The 18935-nt window shown below is 40.2% G+C and overlaps 1 protein-coding gene across 1 annotated transcript; it reads left to right on the top strand.

Moving 5' to 3' along the window:
- Window positions 1-2783: 2783 nt before the first annotated feature.
- RASSF8 (Ras association domain family member 8) lies at window positions 2784-18271 on the top strand (the record flags this gene model as incomplete). The annotated part of the gene is made up of 4 exons (XM_084255115.1): window positions 2784-2886; window positions 13971-14860; window positions 17427-17571; window positions 18150-18271. 4 exons carry the CDS (start codon window positions 2784-2786, stop codon window positions 18269-18271), a joined length of 1260 nt encoding a protein of 419 aa, XP_084111241.1.
- Between the last annotated feature and the right edge of the window lie 664 nt (window positions 18272-18935).

Here is an 18935-nt window from a genome sequence, read left to right as displayed (position 1 = left end):
GTACTAACTAAACCTAGTTTTTCATTATAGAAATGATTAGAATGATCATGGTTGGCATATGGAAACCTCATAATGAAAACAATAGCAGCTATGTCAATATTCTGCAGTAGAACCTCATTTCCACCCACCTCCCTGTTTCTACGGCAAAATTTATTCTGAATTCCAGCTGAGATGCCAACGTGCCTTTGCTTCCCGAGTCCTCAGTCCCAGTGATGACCCGTCCACCACATATACCAAAAGCGTAGGACCCCTCTTTCCCACCAGCCTAGTTGTGGGGAACGGATGGTGGGGGAGGCATTGTCACTGCTGGTAGGGAGCAAAGGGATACTGTGAGAGGAAGGATGGACAAGGCTGTCTCCATAACTCCCCTGAAAAACTCCCTGGTTTTTCGGGAAGCCCGGGTGACGGTCAGGACAACGCCAAAGCTGCTGGAAGCCATATACTCAAAACAGTGGTCCTCCTAGAAATAAAATTTTGGACCATTGAGCTGATCCATGAAGGCATTTCCTGCCCTCAAGGATTCAAGCTGGAAAGATGTTATTAGTGGTGGTAAAACAAAAATGCAGGCATGGTCTCCTCTGTGAGGAGCTGCAGTGGGAGTCTGGTCACGGGATGAATCGCCTGCTAGTTTGTATGAACTGAGCAGTATTATCTGTGCCCAGTGTGTTCCCACAGCATTACTGCTCTCAGTAATACTTAACAGATGTACATGTGCTTTTTGTTCATCTGTGTTCACTTAATGAATAAAAGTTTGAGGTGAAACAGTGATCATTCAGATGGGAAAAATATTTGGGGGTGTACTGAAGCACTTTTTAGAACTTAAAAATGAGCCTCATGCATTTAAAGGGCAGATATCTGGGGGGGTGGGGGGAGAAACTGTCTGGGAAGGATAACCTGCTGTCTTCCTTGTAAGGTTTTCAAAGTTTAAGATCTTAGTGAAAAATGAGGGACCAGGTGTTAGATGGATTTTAGTTCAGCTGAGTTTTTAATTCAGCTAAGGTTTTTATAATTTTAATGAAGTTAAATTATTTTAATATATGTAACACCATTTTTTGATATTTTTAGTCTTAATTATGTCCCAACAACGAATAGCACATCATCTAGGACCCTTCACCCCAGGCCCCCCTCCGCCCCCCGCAAAAGACATTAGCATCTTGTGGGGTTTGTAGCTCTTCCCCAGGTTGCACAGGTGGTTCCAAAATCACCTGCATTGCCACCCCCTTAGAGCTGAAGTGACCAAGGGGCCCTGACATTCAGTCATCCTTTCCCTTGCCTTCAGGATGACACGACATATTTTTGTACCTGCTCTGGAGACAACAACTAGTTTACTCCCCTGCCCCTTACTTGTGTTCTGACTCATCCTCCCGGGTGACCAGGTGAACTAGAACTCTCTGAGGTCCTTTGAGTATATACAAGGAATAAGTTACTATTTGCAGTAAATGCTGTTTTATAATAAGATTTTTTTTAAAACAACAAAGAAATAGGAAGATGACAGAACAGGGGACAAACCAATCATAGCTTGCTTGAAGACTTAACACAGGAAGAATTGAGACTTTAAAAACACGCAGGAAAAAGAATTGTGTGTAATCAATTGCAGAATTGTGTGTAATCAATAGCAGACTCATTCTAATCACTAAAATAAAGCATTGATTTGACTGTATGAGAATGTAAAATTTCTTATTGACATATAAGGAAGATAAACAAAAACTCAACCACCAGGGAGACAGCAAGTGTAAAAAGGTTGTTTGTATTATTAGATTTAACTCATAATTAAGATAATTATGTGGGCCTCCCCGGTGGCGCAGCGGTTGAGCGTTGGGTTGCGAAGCTGCCCACGGCCTCTGCGGCGCCGGTTCGATCCCCGGCTGCTCCCCGGCCACCGGAGGAGGGTCCCACATGGCGCGCAGACCTCTCCTGCCGCCCGCTGCTCCCCTCAGCAGTGTACTTCGGTCCTTCTGCCTGCTCTGCTCCCCGCTCTGGCTCTGGTGAATTCTCTCACCCTCCCACGCTTCTGACTGTACCCAGTGCATGTATAAACAAAACAAACAAACAAACAAATAAATAAAAAAAAAAGATAATTATGGAACCCTAATTAAATAAATGAGAAAAGGATAAGCAGTTCATACCTGGGGAAATCATCAGGCATCAAAGGAATTCCTTTCCTTTCCCTAATACTCCCTGACCCCTGCTGCCTCAGCTTTGGAGCATCTGTGTGCAGAAGCCCCACTCGGTCCCTGAAGGAGAGAGGCTGGGGCACATGGAACACAGGCAATGGGTGTACGAGATGCCTCTTGTAATTGCTGGCAAGAATCTGGACATTGGTTCCATCTTTGTGCTTCCTCAGACAAAAGGAACTTTTTGTTTCTTTAATATTGGAGATAATATTTTAAAAACCAAAGAAACAGCTGGTGCGTTGAACAATAAGGCTTGGTCAAGTAAATAAGATCTCTCTACCCAACGGAGAGTGACTTTATGATTAAAGTTATAATTAGGGCAGCTGTAACATGAAACACTGGTTACATTCTTGCTGCTGAATTCAATTTGGTAAAATAAGGAAGTACATGGGGTTATTCTTGGTAGTGGGATTATTAAATTTTATATTAAACAGATTTTGTTTTGTGTCCTCTCTAGAAGAAATGTTAAGATCAGTTTCATTGAAGATTTTTTTTTTCCCTTTTTAGCTGATTGCTCAGAAATTGCCTTCTTCGTGTTCCCAGAGCCAGAACATGACCTGACACCCCGATGACCACTCTCAGGGCCCTTGGGTGACTGGCTGGAGCACCATGGAACTTAAAGTATGGGTAGATGGAGTTCAGAGGATTGTTTGTGGGGTCACAGAAGTCACAACTTGCCAGGAGGTTGTAATAGCCCTAGCTCAAGCAATAGGTAAGTGAACGCTGGTGTCTGAGATCAGTTGCCTTCTTTCTTTATGCTTCCTTTTCTTGTTTGCTTGTTTTAAATCCAAGTCTCCAGTGGGTTTTATTTATTGGTCCCATGCTTTATCTCACAGCACTCTGATATTGATCACCTGTGTTTAGGTTATCTTTGAAGAGGTTTATTCTCTGTTCCCCTCCCACCCTCAACAACACACCAGATTTTATTCATTGAGTCTCGAGTCTGTTCATCCTTCTCTTCTGTGGTTCATCTTGAACAGTGTTTCTGAAACTCAAGATATTTTATTAAACCAAAACATATTTCTGATTCCCTCATTAGGAAAAATCCTATTTACTGTTTATTTCTGAATATGGAGAAAATGCAACCAATCAAATATCTGTTTTTGCCATGAGAAAGATAACGGTTACAGTTTTAATCCCCTACAGTGAAGGTGGGGGTGTCAAGGACATGCTCATTGGCCACACACCATCTTACTCTTCTGCCCTTTACAACTTTTCTTCCTATCCACTCTTAGCTTATCTTGATCATATTTTATGCATGCTTTTCAGTTGCCTTTTAGTCCTTTTGGAATGTGATGAGGGCATAAACCCCTTTATCAGTAAAGCTAGTTGTGTGGATTGAGGCTCATAGCGGCATCTTAAATCCACCCTCTAGCAAGCACATGTTAGGAGGGGAGTGTGTGTTCAGCACCATGCTAGGTACTTAGTGACTCTTTGGATCTGAACCCCTTATCAGGAGTTTATGTCATGCTAGCTTATATTGCAAGCAAGTCAGGTTAACTCAAGACTGAAGCAATTCACACTGTCGCCATGGCCCTTCAGTGTTTTGTGGCAGGGATAATGCCACCTGTGTCATGGCAGGTGCCCTGTTGGAAGGTGGCAGTTATAGAGACAGATATACAATGATAGACTTTATTTTCATACTGACGTCTTTTAATTTTTTCTTAAATACTATACAGCACACTCAAACACTAAAACAATGCTGAGAATCCTAGGTTTCCACATCCAATGAAATTTTCTTGTATTGGGAGACTAAAATTATATTTGTGCACCTATGCTTAATTACCGAAGAGAGGGAAATTAGGCATTTAATTTTGTTTCCTATTCTTTGCTGCCAATTTATTTCATTGTTGTCACTTTTGGAAGTCTCACATTCATTTATATTAAAATATTGAGCTTTTTTTTGGTTCCTGCTTAGTGAAGACTAAGATTTACAAATGTCAAACCTAATTGTCTTTGTTCTATTTGGGAATCAAGTCATGGGCAATTGTAGGAAGGAAGGAAATTAGATAGGGAGGTAGGCAGGTAGACAGACAAAAATCAAGCAAGTGGTTTATACAAAAGTCCAGGTGGGTAAAAGGGAGTTTAATAAATGGCATCTGTACATATGGTGACCACATTTTCTGCACAGAATTTCACGGGAAACATCCCAGATGTACATGATCTGGTGGATGGCAGAACATTCTTGTTTGTGAACAAGCTAAAAGGAAGTTTTAACTACACCTACATCCCACTTCTGCTTCTTCAGTACCTCAGTCCAGTCCTGTTTTGAATAACTTAACAATTTGAATACAGATGTTCTATGATTCCTCCAAACTCCCCTAATGAACACTCTGTCTTTCTGGATCATAAATACTGCAGATTCAGAATTCATCGAAGAGAGGAGTGAACTGGTGTCCAGTCAAGAACTGTTGGTCCTCGCTTCTCTTGTGCCCAAAGATTTTCTTAGCATTGGGTACAGTGTGCTTCTGCTACTTTTGTTTCTGCTACTTAAGTAGTTATCCATCTCATAATGAGAGTTCTGGTAATCAGAACACTAAATGAAATTTTTTAGCATCTTGATCTTACTTGGACTGTAATAAATAATACAGGGTTGGGGGCTCTCTGGTGGTGCAAGGGGTTAAGCACCGCACTATGAAGCAATCCGCAGCCTCTGCAACAGGAGTTCGATCCCGGTCAGTCAGGGAGAAACCCACATGGCGCAGTAGACCTCTCCTGTTTCGCCCGCTGCTCCCCTCAGCAGTGTATTTCAGTCAGTCTGCCTGTTCTGTTCCCCACTCTGTCTCTGGTGAATCCTTTCACCCCCCGCATCTCTGGCCTGTACCCCAGCTCTTGTATGCATAAGTAAATCTTTAAATAAATAAATAAATAAATAAATAAATAAATAAATAAATAAATAATACAGGGTTTATTAATTAGGGAAGTTGCCACTCTAACAAACCACCCCAGGAAGGGATTAGCTATTCTGTTAAGAGTGGACTAAAAACCACAGATATTTCTAAAAACTGTACAGCAAAGTAATTTTAGACAAAGTAACATCTGTGGTAAAACAACACACACACACACACACACACACACACACACACACATATATATATATATATATATATATATATATATAGCTGATTAGAAATTATGGGGTTTTCCTGGATAGCTAAAATTACTTTCAGGAAACCATCACAATAAGAATCTGTATACAAATAAGCACTCAGCGAAATGTATTAGACGGCTAACATTTTTCTAACTAAGTGCTACTAATTAAATCATATTAGGAAAAAAAAGCTAAATAAAACATAATTTAAGGGCCTCTCCTGGTGGTGAAGGCAGTTGAGCGCAGCACTGTGAAGCTGTCTGCAGCCTCTGCAGCACTGGTTTGATCTCCGCCGGCCTCGGAGCAACCCACATGGCGAGCAGACCTCTCCTGTCTCGCCCGCTGCTCCCCTCAGCAGTGTATTTCATCAGTCTGCCTGTTCTGTTCCCTGCTCTGTCTCTGAATCCTCTCACCCTCCCATGCATCTGGCCTGTACCCCAGTTCTTATATAAATAAATACATCTAAAAAAAAACATAATTTGATAAAAGAGCTTGGCTAAATACAATAAACATGGAAAGGAATCCTTTCTGCTCTGATCTTTGATCACCTTGACAGGTAACATTCAAGTGGTGAAAATGGAACACATTCTCAGATCACCACGTAGAAGCACTGGAAGTGAAACCACAGTTGACACTTGGCATTGGCACCAAAGGCTTTGACTGCCCAGCACAGGCACTCTGTGTCCCGTCACCACACAGCCCTCACTTTCAGAAATATATTCCCAATTTTAAATATTCTGCTTTTAGTTCTCCCTTAAACTATGATAGAAATGCCATTATTTCAGAGTTAAACTGCTTTTCAAATCTGTGAACCAGAATGCCTTGAAATATCATCTATCTCACATTATAGTTGAAAAATACATTTATTTCTACAGTATCCTAAACCAAAAATATGAAAAGAATGTGTTTCTGGGCCTCCCCGGTGGCGCAGCGGTTGAGCACTGGGTTGCGAAGCTGCCCGCAGCCTCTGCAGCGCCGGTTCGATCCCCAGCTGCTCCCCGGCCACCAGAGGAGGGTCCCACATGGCGCGCAGACCTCTCCTGCCGCCCGCTGCTCCCCTCAGCAGTGTACTTTGGTCCTTCTGCCTGCTCTGCTCCCCGCTCTGGCTCTGGTGAATTCTCTCACCCTCCCGCGCTTCTGACTGTACCCAGTGCTTGTATAAATAAATAAAAATAATAAATCTTTTTAAAAAAAAAAAAAGAATGTGTTTCTACTCTCAAGTAGCTTGGAACTTAAACAAATTATATCTAACACAAGATTAGCGAGGAAAAGAAGCAGCAGCAGCAGTCAAGACAATGGAGAAATTGCTGGATCATATGGAAGCTCCATCTTTAGCAGGTTGAGGAATCTCCATTTAGCTTTCCATAGTGGTTGGACCAGTTTGCACTCCCACCAGCAGTGCAGGAGAGTTCCTGTTTCTCCGTATCCTCGCCAAATTTTGTTGTTGCTAGTTTTTTTTAATATGTGCCATTCTCCCTGTGTAAGATGGTATCTCATTGTAGTTTTGATTTGCATTTCCCTGATTACAAGTGATGTTGAATATTTTTTCATATGCCTGTTGGCCATTTGCATTTCCTCTTCGGAAAAGTTCCTTTTTAGCTCTTCTGCCCATTTTTTGACTGGATTATTTCCTTTGTTTTTGTTGAGTCTCTTCAGCTCTTTGCAGATGTTTGTGATCAGTCCTTTATCATTAGTGTTGTGTGCAAAAATGTTCTCCCAATCGGTGGGGTGTCTCTTTGTTTTGGTTACTGTTTCTTTTGCTGTACAGAATCTCTTTAATTTGATGTAGTCCCAGCTGTTTCTGTGCCTTCACTATCACTGCTTTGGGTGATGTGTCTTTAAAGATGTTATTGAGGTGTGTGTCATGTAGTGTTTCACCTATATTTCCTTCTCTATATTTTATGGTTTCGGGTCTTATGTCTAGTTCTTTAATCCATTTTGAGTTGGTTTTTGTGCATGGTGTGAGGTAGTAGTCAAGCTTCATTCTTTTGCATGTAGCGACCCAGTTTTCCCAGCACCATTTATTGAACAAACTTTCTTTGCTCCAGTGCATATTCTTTGCTCCTTTGTCAAAGATTAGTTGACTGTGAATCTGTGGGGTTCTTTTCTAGATTTTCTATTCAGTTCCGTTGGTCCTTGTGTCTGTTCTTGTTCCAGTAACATGCAGTTTTGATTATTATGGCTTTGTGGTATAGTTTGAAGTCTGGGAGTGTGATACCTCCATTCCCCCTTTTTTTTTTTCAGGAGAGTTTTGGCTAGTCGGGGTTTTTGGTGGCTTCATAGGAATTTCATCAATATTTGTTCTATTTCTTTGAAGAATGTCATTGAAATTTTTATTGGATCATGCTCAGCGAAATAAGCTAGAAGGAAAAAGAAAAATACCAGATGGTCTCACTCATAACAGGAATTTAGAAAACCTAAATAAGGGACCAGGAAAAAGACTAATTATAATAAAGTAAAAATCAAAATCAGCAAGCAATTATAAACCAGAGACATACTACATGGGGGGAGGAGGGAGTAGGATCAAAACAAGAAAGGTGGGAATTGTATGGGGACTATAACCAAGGTGAAAATGCATACATTGTGCAAAAATGAAAAATGATGTAAAAAACATATGAAATTAAAAAAATAAATAAATTTTAAAAAAAGACAATGGAGAAAAAGATTTCCTGGTTCACACTACTTTGGTACCTGGTGCTATTTAAATACTAACATTTGGACTTTTTCTGTTCCCACTTCCTGTGGTCTTTTTCCCATATCTCCTTTAAACTGGGGCAGAGCTAGCATTTAATGGAGTCATTTAATTGATTTGGGTTGGGACATTAGAAGCCAAGTTTCATCTAGTTTGCCCCCAAAAAATCAGCTTTTAAACACATTTTGTTTGTTTGAAGCACAACTATAGTTTTAGTTTCTTGATACTTTCCCTCATCTCTGGAAGCCCTTCTTAAGTAAGGGTCCTGCTTGCTTATCTCTTACATCATTGCCTTTTCTAAAATTGGTATGTGGCTAAACATAGCTTCTCAAACCTACTGTCCTGTAGATCTTTCTGCAGGGCTGGAAATGTTCAGCATCTGGAGTGAGCAGTATGATAGCCACTGGCCACTGCAGCTGCTGAATACTCAAAAATGAAGTCTGTATAACAGATGAAATGAATTTTTAATTAAATTTAAATGTGGCAATGGCCCAAATTTAAAATGCCAAAACCCGATTTCTGTGTCTCAACTACTACACATCCTCAAATGACCTCCTCATTTCAGCAAATAAGAAATCTAGTGACTAGATCTAAAGCCTTCATAGGATCTTGGACTCTTTTCTTGCTCCAATGCCTTACAACCAATTCATCAACAAACCCTACCTGACCAGCATTCAGTGTGTACCCAGAAACATGTTGCTTCTCTCCACAACCCCAGCTACCGCGTTGTAAGCCACTGTGACTGCTGGCTGGCCTCCTAGCATCTCCCTGCATCATGCTGGCCTCTCCAGCCAATTCTGACTGAATGACGTGGAAATAAGAATACAAATCCTTAGTAGTAAAATAGGCTGCTTTTTATATCCCTGGTCATGTGTTGCAACTTGGCTATGTATAATTTTGCGGTTTATAACAACAACAATTCTAAGTTGATTTGATATTTTCCACACCCTTAAGCATATTCTAAAGAATGTGAAGATATGTATACCATGCATCAGATAAGATAGGTTACATTATGCTGCATTAACAAGCAACCCCCCAAATTTTAATTGATTTATAGTGCTATGTTAGCTATTATTTTGGTTAATATATTGATGTAAAATGACCACCAGTACAATGTCTAGCAATTAGTAGGCATCATAAATGTTGATCATTATAAAGTCAATAAATGTTTTCATTATGTTTAATAGTGGTAAGCTGGTCATATAATCCTAAGTAGGTCACAAATTTATAGAATATTTTTATTATATATTGGGAAAATATACTGTGAGTAATTAAATTATGGGCTAAAATCACAACTGATTAACAGGTTATGCTCAGAAAAAAATTTTATTGTTATCACTGTCACCATAAGATAAATATGTTTAGAGTTACCTTAGTAGCATAACACAGGACTTATAGGAAATGCATTGGTAAATTAGCAGAATAGCTCTATGTCATCAGGAAATTGTTTTAAATTCTTTAAGTTGTGATTTTGTCACAAGTAAATTGAGGATTATAATACCTACACTGCTTAAGTCACAGGACCAGTTAAGATTATGTTTTATTACATGTAGATAATGTATACGCATCAGAAGCATTCAGCAGATTAACATGATGAAAAACTGGTTCTGTTACAGAGATCAGTGTACATTTTAAGAATTCTAAGTCATTGTGGAACAGATCAGTGGTATTCACCCAGAGACTGCATAAGAATCCTAGAATGTATAGGATAATTCATAAAATTTTCACAAATATTTTTATAGCTCAAGGAACAAAGCCTATGTTATCAGAAAAGTGTAATGGAGTAGGATAGTTTATTCAACATGAGTAAAGGGTAAGCTAGCATTATTTCCAACATGTCCAGAAACAGGAGGATATGTTCACAGTAGGATCATAGAATACAAGTGCCAGCTCTCTGTCACATTCTTTTGAATAATGTATGGTACTTATCTCTGGAATAGGGAGGAGTTGATACTGAAGAATAAATCAAACGTCAGTTAAAACTTATGAAGAGATTGACAATCAAGGTGTTTAAATAGAAGGTATATCCCCAGGACCTGACAGTATTTAGGGTCTAGTACATATTTGTTGAATAAATAACAGGATATGACTTTTTATGCCTTTTTATTTTTTTTATTTTAGCATTTATCATTTTTTACATTTTTTAGATAATATTTGCTTCCCCCACCCCCTCAGATTGAGTCCCCATAGAATTTCCTTCTCCAAGGCACCCGTGCACCATCACCTCAGTCCCCTGTGCTCCTCCCTTCCTCTCATCCCTCTCCTGCCTTCACCCCTGCAGTTTGTCTCTGGTTTATAATCGTCTGTTTTTGCTTTGTTGTGTTTTGTACTGTTATTATTTTTTTTTTTTGCACTGATGTCTTATTTGGTTCCCCTATATTCCTGTTATAAGTGAAACCATCCAATATTTTTCTTTTTCCTTCTGGTTTATTTCACTGAGCATAATTCCTTTTAGCTCCATCCACGTTGCTGTGAATGACATGAGTTTATCTTTTTTGATTGCTGAATAATATTCCATTGTGTATATATACCGCATCTTCATGATCCAGTCATCTATTTTTGGGCATTTGGGTTGTTTCCAGGTTTTACCTATTGTAAATGGTGCTGCAATAAACATAGGTGTGCAGGTGCTCTTTTGAATCACTGTTTTTGTGCTTATCATCAGGGAAATGCAAATCAAAACCACACTGAGATACTACCTTACACTAGTAAGAATGGCACATATCAAAAAAAACAAGCAACAACAAATGTTGGCGAGGAATGCTGGGGGGAGTGCAAACCGGTCCAACCACTGTGGAAAGCTGTCTGAAGGTTCCTCAGTCTACTAAAAATGGAGCTACCATATGATCTGGCAATTCCACAAGATAGGACTTTTAAATCATAATTTTAGGGCCTCCCTGGTGGTGCAGCGGGTTGAGTGCAGCACTGTGAAGCTATCCACAGCCTCTGCAGCACAGGTTTGATTCCCAGCCGGCCAGGGAGATACCCACATGGTGTGGCAGACCTCTCCTGCCTCGCCTGCTGCTGCCCTCAGCAGGTCTTCGGTCCATCTGCCTGTTCTGCTCCCCACTCTGTCTCTGGTGAATCCTCTCACCCTCCCAAGCCTCTGACCTGTACCCCAGTTCTTGTATAAATAAAAATAAATCTTTAAAAAAATTATAAATCATAATTTTAGGTGTTCAGTATATATTTGTAAATAAATGACAAGATATGATTTTTAAATTATAATTTTAATTTTTGGCTCTAAGTAGAGCAGTGTACTTCAGTCCTTCTGCCTGCTCTGCTCCCCGCTTTGGCTCTGGTGAATTCTCTCACCCTCCCGAGCTTCTGACTGTACCCAGTGCTTGTATGTATAAATAAATAAATAAAGCTTGCCTCTTTAAAAAAAAGAAAAAAGAAAAAAAAGTGTAACCAATATTTTATTTACTATTATTTCATGTGGCACACAGTCATGATAGCCTAACTAACAGCTTAACTACAAATGCCACAGATGGAGAGAGAGAGAGAGAGATAGACAGACAACAAATGTGTGATGTTCTTTTTTATGTGCTTTAGGGCAACATAAAGATAGTATGCAAGGTGGAACAATAAATGTATCCATTTAATAAAATAGACTAAAAGGAATTTTGTAGAAGGAATTTGAATCTTATATGAATGAAATGGATGTGATTTGTAGGGCCTTGCCAAGTACGGATATTAAAAACAATGATTATGGCATTTATGTCTCCATTAAACTACCCTAAAGCCTAATTTCTGTAATAAAATCAAAGGTACTAATAGATTTATCATTTTTTTTAAAAAAATTTTTTTTTAATTGCTGGCTGAAAACTTTTTTCTTTATGCCTACTTGTACTGTACATATCTAATTTTTTTAAAAAGGGGAAACTGACAGTAAAAGCAATTCTAAATCTTAACAAAACATTCTCATAGGCTAAATAGTACCATTGGTTATTGGAAAACATCAACTTTGTTTTTTATATAGATTTTAATATGAATTAGATAAAAATGTACAAAGAATGAGATTTCAACTTTTTAAATTTAGCTGGTGTAATGTAGTGCTTCTGTTTTCTTTGTAAAGATGTTTCATTGGTCTGATAGGATTGGAGAAGGCTGTGCTGTCCAGGTCTCACCCCTCATGTCATTCAGGACATGGAGGCTAGATAGCTGACAGGCAGCAGTGGCAGGAGCATACAGGACTGTGGTCTTTGAAGCAGTGTGCACACGTGAACAGTTTTAACCTCAGATTTGTCATGTGGTTTTTCTTGGGATAACTGTAGTAATTTTTAACCTAAAATAACTAGAGACATTTTTTATTTGATAGAAGCTAACCTGGGTTCTCAGGCTTTCTTTTTCATTCCCTTTGTTTGCACAGGTATTTCGATAATAGTAACAACTGGTATTTGTATAACACTTCACAGTTTCACAGAACATTTGTATGTTCCATATTTCACCTGACTCACAAGGTTGTCAGGTGAGAAAACACAATTCTCATCCTCTAAGTGAAGAAACAGAAGCTAAAGGAAATTTAATAATTTGCACAAGTCAAGTAAATAGAAGACAGTGCCAGGCATGAACACGGGCCTTCCCCCTCCAGAGTCCATGTTCATTCCGCTCCATTCTGCTTTACATAGTTGACAGGTACTGAAAGCTGCTTAAGGGTTTTATTAAAGTCATCTTCACATTGCATCACTACATAAAGAAGGTTTCTTGTCTGCCTTCTTGCTGTGTGAATAACGAAGGCCCAAATTAACCATGGCTGCCCTGGAATGAACTCTGCAGGCCAGGCACTGTGGAGGATGTGATCATGCCTGACTCCCAGCACCTGTGAGCTTCTATGCCATTACAGAAGCAAAGTCATGCTACTTTCCCCCGAATTTACCCTGGATTAAAACTCCAGTCTGCCTTCGAAGCCCCACCTTCAGCTGCACCCAAGATTCAGATTCCTTGAAAATTCCATATGCTTAGGCCAAAATCATTCTTCAGGAATACTTGTGAATTGTTTACATGGGTGTTCATAGCTACTCATCCAGATCTCCATTATTGACCCAGGAATTGAGAAAATGCTACTATTGGCACAGAAACTCATGAAATTTAAAAAGATGGCAGGGAAGATAAATCAATAGCTATATAGAACAATATTACAATTACTAGAGATGGTAGGGTGTTTTTTGCCTTTCTGACAATATTAATAATGACCTTTTGATATTATCACTAATAATGGATACTTAACAAAATTAAAGAAATTTAACTGACCCACTTACCTTAAATGGAAGTATTTAAGAAGTTTATTCATACTGATATCATCATATTGTCTTTTGAAACTTTGTCTTCCACAATTACTAGTTCCATTTACCATATTAATTTAAATTAATTTTATATTCTGACTGTATATTAATAACATTTTTGAATCTTTGAAATCATTACTATCACATCTGAACAAGCCTTTTGTTTAGCCTCCTTTTTTGATAGGAAATTTGCTACAGATGTGCAGGGAGAGGGCAGCTGTGTGCACCTGCCTGAGAAACAGGCCAGACCCGTCCAGCTACCTGGTGTCTCAGTGGCAGGTTCCCCACTATCTCCCTGTCTCCTTCAGGAGGGAACAGGGCCTACAACCTCCTTAAGTCCTGATGGGCACAGAAAGCAGAGGAATTCACAATGTGGAAGTTTATTCAAGTTTGGACATTTCCACCTCATTCATGGAACCAAGTCCTAAACAGGAACATGGAGGCCACCAGGCATTTGACAGGAGTGTGAGAGCCTCACTGAGTTCAAAGGTATAAAGTTGAATATCTCAGCAAGTGTGAAGAGTAGCACATGTAGTAGGCATCCTGTAGTTTTTCATTATGTATCTCAGGAAGTTGAGTATATTTAAGGGAAAGGTTTAAAGGCAGTGTGGACTGGGCTTTGAGCCTAATCATGAAGACACAATTACCTAAGAGCATCTGCTAGTGCATTCTTTCAGTTATCATGTATGCCATGTTGGTGATTTTTTTTCTTTCTCTTTTTAATCTAGGTCGAACTGGAAGGTATACACTTATAGAGAAATGGAGAGATACTGAAAGACACTTAGCACCTCATGAAAATCCCATCATATCCTTAAACAAATGGGGGCAGTATGCTAGCGATGTGCAGCTCATTTTACGTCGAACAGGGCCATCTCTCAGCGAGAGACCCACCTCAGACAGTGTGGCTCGAATTCCTGAAAGAACTTTATACCGGCAGAGTTTGCCCCCTTTAGCGAAACTGAGGCCCCAGATTGACAAATCAATCAAAAGGAGAGAACCTAAGAGGAAATCATTGACATTTACAGGAGGTGCCAAAGGGTTAATGGACATTTTTGGAAAAGGTAAAGAAACTGAATTTAAGCAAAAGGTGCTGAATAACTGCAAAACTACAGCAGATGAGTTAAAGAGGCTAATCCGTTTGCAGACAGAGAAGCTTCAATCCATTGAGAAAGAGCTGGAATCAAATGACATAGAAATACGATTTTGGGAACAAAAATACAGTTCTAACCTTGAAGAGGAAATTGTCCGCCTGGAGCAAAAGATCAAAAGAAATGATGTAGAAATTGAGGAGGAAGAATTTTGGGAAAATGAATTACAGATTGAACAGGAAAATGAAAAACAGCTGAAGGATCAACTTCAAGAAATAAGACAGAAAATAACAGAATGTGAGAGCAAATTAAAGGACTACTTGGCCCAGATCCAAACCATGGAAAGCGGTCTTGAAGCAGAAAAGTTGCAACGGGAAGTGCAGGAGGCACAAGTCAATGAAGAAGAGGTCAAAGGGAAGATTGGCAAGGTCAAGGGGGAAATCGACATTCAAGGCCAGCAGAGCCTACGGCTGGAAAATGGCATCAAAGCTGTGGAAAGGTCTCTGGGACAAGCCACCAAACGCTTGCAGGTAAGAACATGTTTATAGACTGGTTATCGTCTTGAGGTGATTGTCCAGATGCTCTTCCATTTAAAATTAAAAGCCTTCCTGCCTTGGTTTATAAGTTTCTTAAGTTCCTGCGGCTTATGACAAAGCTAAGGCATGAGACTCAAAGATGAGCACTACAGCCTCCAGGATCCTTGCTCAGGAGGGCACTTTCTTACCCTGGTGCTTGTGGCATTAGGTGACTGTACCCAGGAGCAGAGGGTCCCCATGCAGAAGTGGACATTAATGAGGAGACAGACACTGATCTTCTCCTTCCAGAACTAGGGACACTGAAGCTGAAACAGATCACTAAGGGTCATTTCAGCAGGGAGCACTCCTAGTTGCCTTCGTATCTGTCACTGGTTGTCAGCCCCATCTTCCTTCCTGAGGAGACGTCCTGCTTAGCTGTGACCCCTCTCTGTAGTCTAAGAACACGTGAATTTCTCAACTTGTATTTCTTTGATACCAGTTCTTGAAAGGACAGTGCAGTGATGTTTTGTTAGGAGTGTGGAACAGAGGTGTCTGTCTCCAACAGACAAGACAAGAAGGAACTGATGTGATGTAACTACTTAATTTTAAATTAGCTAAAATTAAATAACACTGAGGCTGTTTTAAAATAATTAAAAATTCTGATTTTAGTTAGACTTGGCCATTTTTCAAGTGCTGAATTGCAAATATGTATACCAGCTGCTTTATTGAATACTTACACCATCAGAGAAAGTTCTCCTGGACAGTGCTGGTTTAGAAGTTCGTTACTCACCCATCCACTCAGCTTCATGGCACACTTGTTAGAAATTCAGAATCTACACTGTAACAAGATCTCCAAACAGTGCCTCAGCACAGTGTCCCATGGGTACAGACAGTCAAGGTTTCCAGAAGACCTGACATAATTTCCTTTCTCAATCAACAACTGTATTAAGCAATACTACTACTACCCACATTTTGAAAAGCAGGCACTTCTAATGTAGCAGAAGGTTGTTAACCTCTGATTTGTCAGCATTTTACTATTTAGATTCATTTTGACACAAGGATGTAATTGGAAATAGTTTCCTCTGATATTCCTTAAAGGAATATGATTTATGACCACATTATTAGTAAATCCCATAGCCCATCAAAAAGGGTCCAATAATCAAACTACTAGCCTGTCTCCAAGTACACTCTATACTCAAAATAGAGAAAACAACCCATACTTTCTATTGTCTTGTCCCCACCAAATCCTCAGACAGCAGCCTGAGAGGGAATTTGCTCTTTTCTAATAGTGCAGTACGGAGAGAAAGAGAAGAAAAGTCATTTACATAATTGAGTGCCACTTGCTTTTGGAGCTTTCTGGTTATCCAATCTCGCTCTCCTTTCTTCAGCGCTCTTCAGTTCTCAGACCTCTCTTTGTCAGAGATTTAAAAACTTCATAGTGAATGCCACGTGACCCAGCAATACCGCTCTTGGGAATTTATCCCAAGAATATGAAAACACTAATTTGAAGAGATTGATGTATCCCTATGTTCATAGCAGCATTATTCACAATAGCTAAATCATGGAAACCACCTAAACACCCACTGAGTGGGTAACGGAGCTATGGTCTGTATACTCAAGGGAATACTGAGTAACTTTTGAAAATGTTGAACTTTTGGTTTGTGGTATGGATGGGACTGAAGGGGATCAGAGGGAGAAAGACAAGCACCACATGATTTCACTCATGTGGAATAAAGAAACAAAGCAAAAGACACTAACAAATCACCACAAAATATCTCTCAGACTCTGTGGTGCCCAGGAGGAAATGGAGTGTAGTGGGTTACCAAGGGGACAGGGCGGTTGGGAGGAGGGAAGGAGAGAGGATGACATCAGCCTGAGAGTGAGAAGGCACTAGAAACCGGTGGGGGTATAGGTGAGACTCTTGCTCTTGCTCGCGCTCTCTCTCTCTCTCCCCCTCTCTCTCACACACACACTCACACAGACACACACACACAGTGTGAAATATGCATCATACTATAAATCGATGGTAAAAATCAATAGAATTTATTTTAAAATAAATAAATTAAAGCCCCACTGTTCAACTCTTGTGGGCATTTTGCCTTCCTCATACTACAATATAAATGATCCCTTGAAAACTTTATGAACAGTTTACCAAAAAACAAGAATTCTGAATCCCACAGATCAGATGACTGTTTGCAGTCAGTTATGGTGTGAATAAAAGGAAAATTTAACTATGAGTAGTTTGCAAAATTGCCGTAAACCTTGGGATGGGTGATTGATTGATGACAGTTGTGTTCGTTTCATCAGGTGTGTAGTGTATTCCTAGCAGAGTGACACATTACATTTGGGAGAACAGAGTAAAGAAGCTGTTGGCCTTTATTTGCTTATTTGTTGGTCCCTGCCACAGACTGAAAGTGACTGCATTAGCCCATTGCCTCAATGGGAACCAGCTTTGGTGACTGTGCCCCTGTGAATGAAAGGACCCCACGTTCCACCCTTGTAGCAGATGGCCCCTCACCGGGATCTCTTTAGCTGGCCAGTAGTGACTACTCCAATTAAAAAAAATGTAACTTCCATCTAGGACAAAGAACAAGAACTGGAGCAGTTGACTAAAGAGCTGCGGCAAGTCAACCTCCAACAGTTTATCCAGCAGACAGGGACAAAAGTGACCGTTTTGCCAGCGGAGCCCATTGAAGTAGAGGCCTCACACGCAGACATAGAAAGGGGTAAGATGCTGAGAAATGTGCTGTTTTACTTAATCCTCACTGGTTAACTTTGAATACACTGTCGGCATTCAGAGTACCATTCAAAGCTAATTCTTGGGCCACTTAGAAGACATTTTAATGTACTTCCCTTTCTGGGGGAAAATCAGTATTTCAGTTATTTATTTAGATGAGCATGTATTCACCAAATTGCATCGCCCTCCTTTTAAACTGCTTCTCTGTCAGGTTTTTTCCTGAGATCTGTATGAGTCATTTGTAGTCTTTTCACTTGAGTAGTGTCTTCTCTGTTCCTCCCCGCAAAGTCTTTATTAGTAATTAGTGCTGTAGTTAAGGCACTTCGTCAATGTATGCATACGGTCTGAACATTCAAGAAGGAGAAGCAAAGTGTTCATCCTTTGAAAAACATCATTAACTGTTCAAATCACTGCAAACTTCTGTCAAGTGAGGGGCCCCAACACCCCAAGGGATTGCAGTTTTTCCACTTTGTTCTCGGGGGTTTGGGAGGGACGTTCCAGACTCTCATAATGCTGAGTGCTCCGAGTCGATGAGTACACTGAGTGACTCCCTGTTTTCCTGTTTAGAGTCTCCATTCCAGTCTGGGTCCCTGAAGCGGCCCGGCTCATCTCGGCAGCTCCCCAGTAACCTCCGTGTTCTCCAGAACCCCTTCTCATCTGGTTTTAACCCCGAAGGCATATATGTATGACGTATCTGTCTTCAGGGGAGAGACCCAGAATGGTTCCAGGGACAGTAATGTTCCCTCTTTGACTAGTGCCAATGATGAACAAAGGATCTATTTCACAGGCCACAGTATCTTTTTCTGTCCTAAATTGCACACCACCCGGAGCCCTACCCTGTGCACTGAGGCTAAAGAACAAAGAAACTGTGTTTGCGCACATCGACAGTGTTGACGCTTTTGTCCAGCAGCTGTAATGCAAAGCCTTCATTTATGTCTGTAGCATGTCGAGAGCACTCAGGAGAGCAGTCTATCCTGTTTGTGCACACAAATAAACCCGTGACTTCAGAGTGAAGAGAGATATGTGACTGGCTTAGTTTAATTTATTCCATGTAATCCATTAATGTGTGAATGTTCATGTGTTCTGTTTTTTATTAACACTCATCCTGTGAGGCAAGCACATCACCTCATGTGTGGTGACACATGTTCCAGACTTTGTCCCCACGATGCTGATTTGCAACTGCACAGGTGTTGTAGGGTTCTCCCCACCGCCCCCACCCACTGCCCGAAGAACCCACTTGCATTTATTTTGTGAACCTATCCTCACCATGACTGATTTAGGTGACATGATTCAGGTTTTCTATTTAATTTAGAGTTTAATCTTTTCTTTACAGTGTTTCCAGTATATGAATGA

The sequence above is a fragment of the Talpa europaea genome (assembly GCF_964194135.1).
Source record: "Talpa europaea genome assembly, chromosome: 15".
Lineage (NCBI taxonomy): Eukaryota > Metazoa > Chordata > Mammalia > Eulipotyphla > Talpidae > Talpa > Talpa europaea.
The sequence above is the reverse complement of the archived record's forward strand: the minus strand, read 5'-3'. Positions and strand labels throughout refer to the sequence as shown.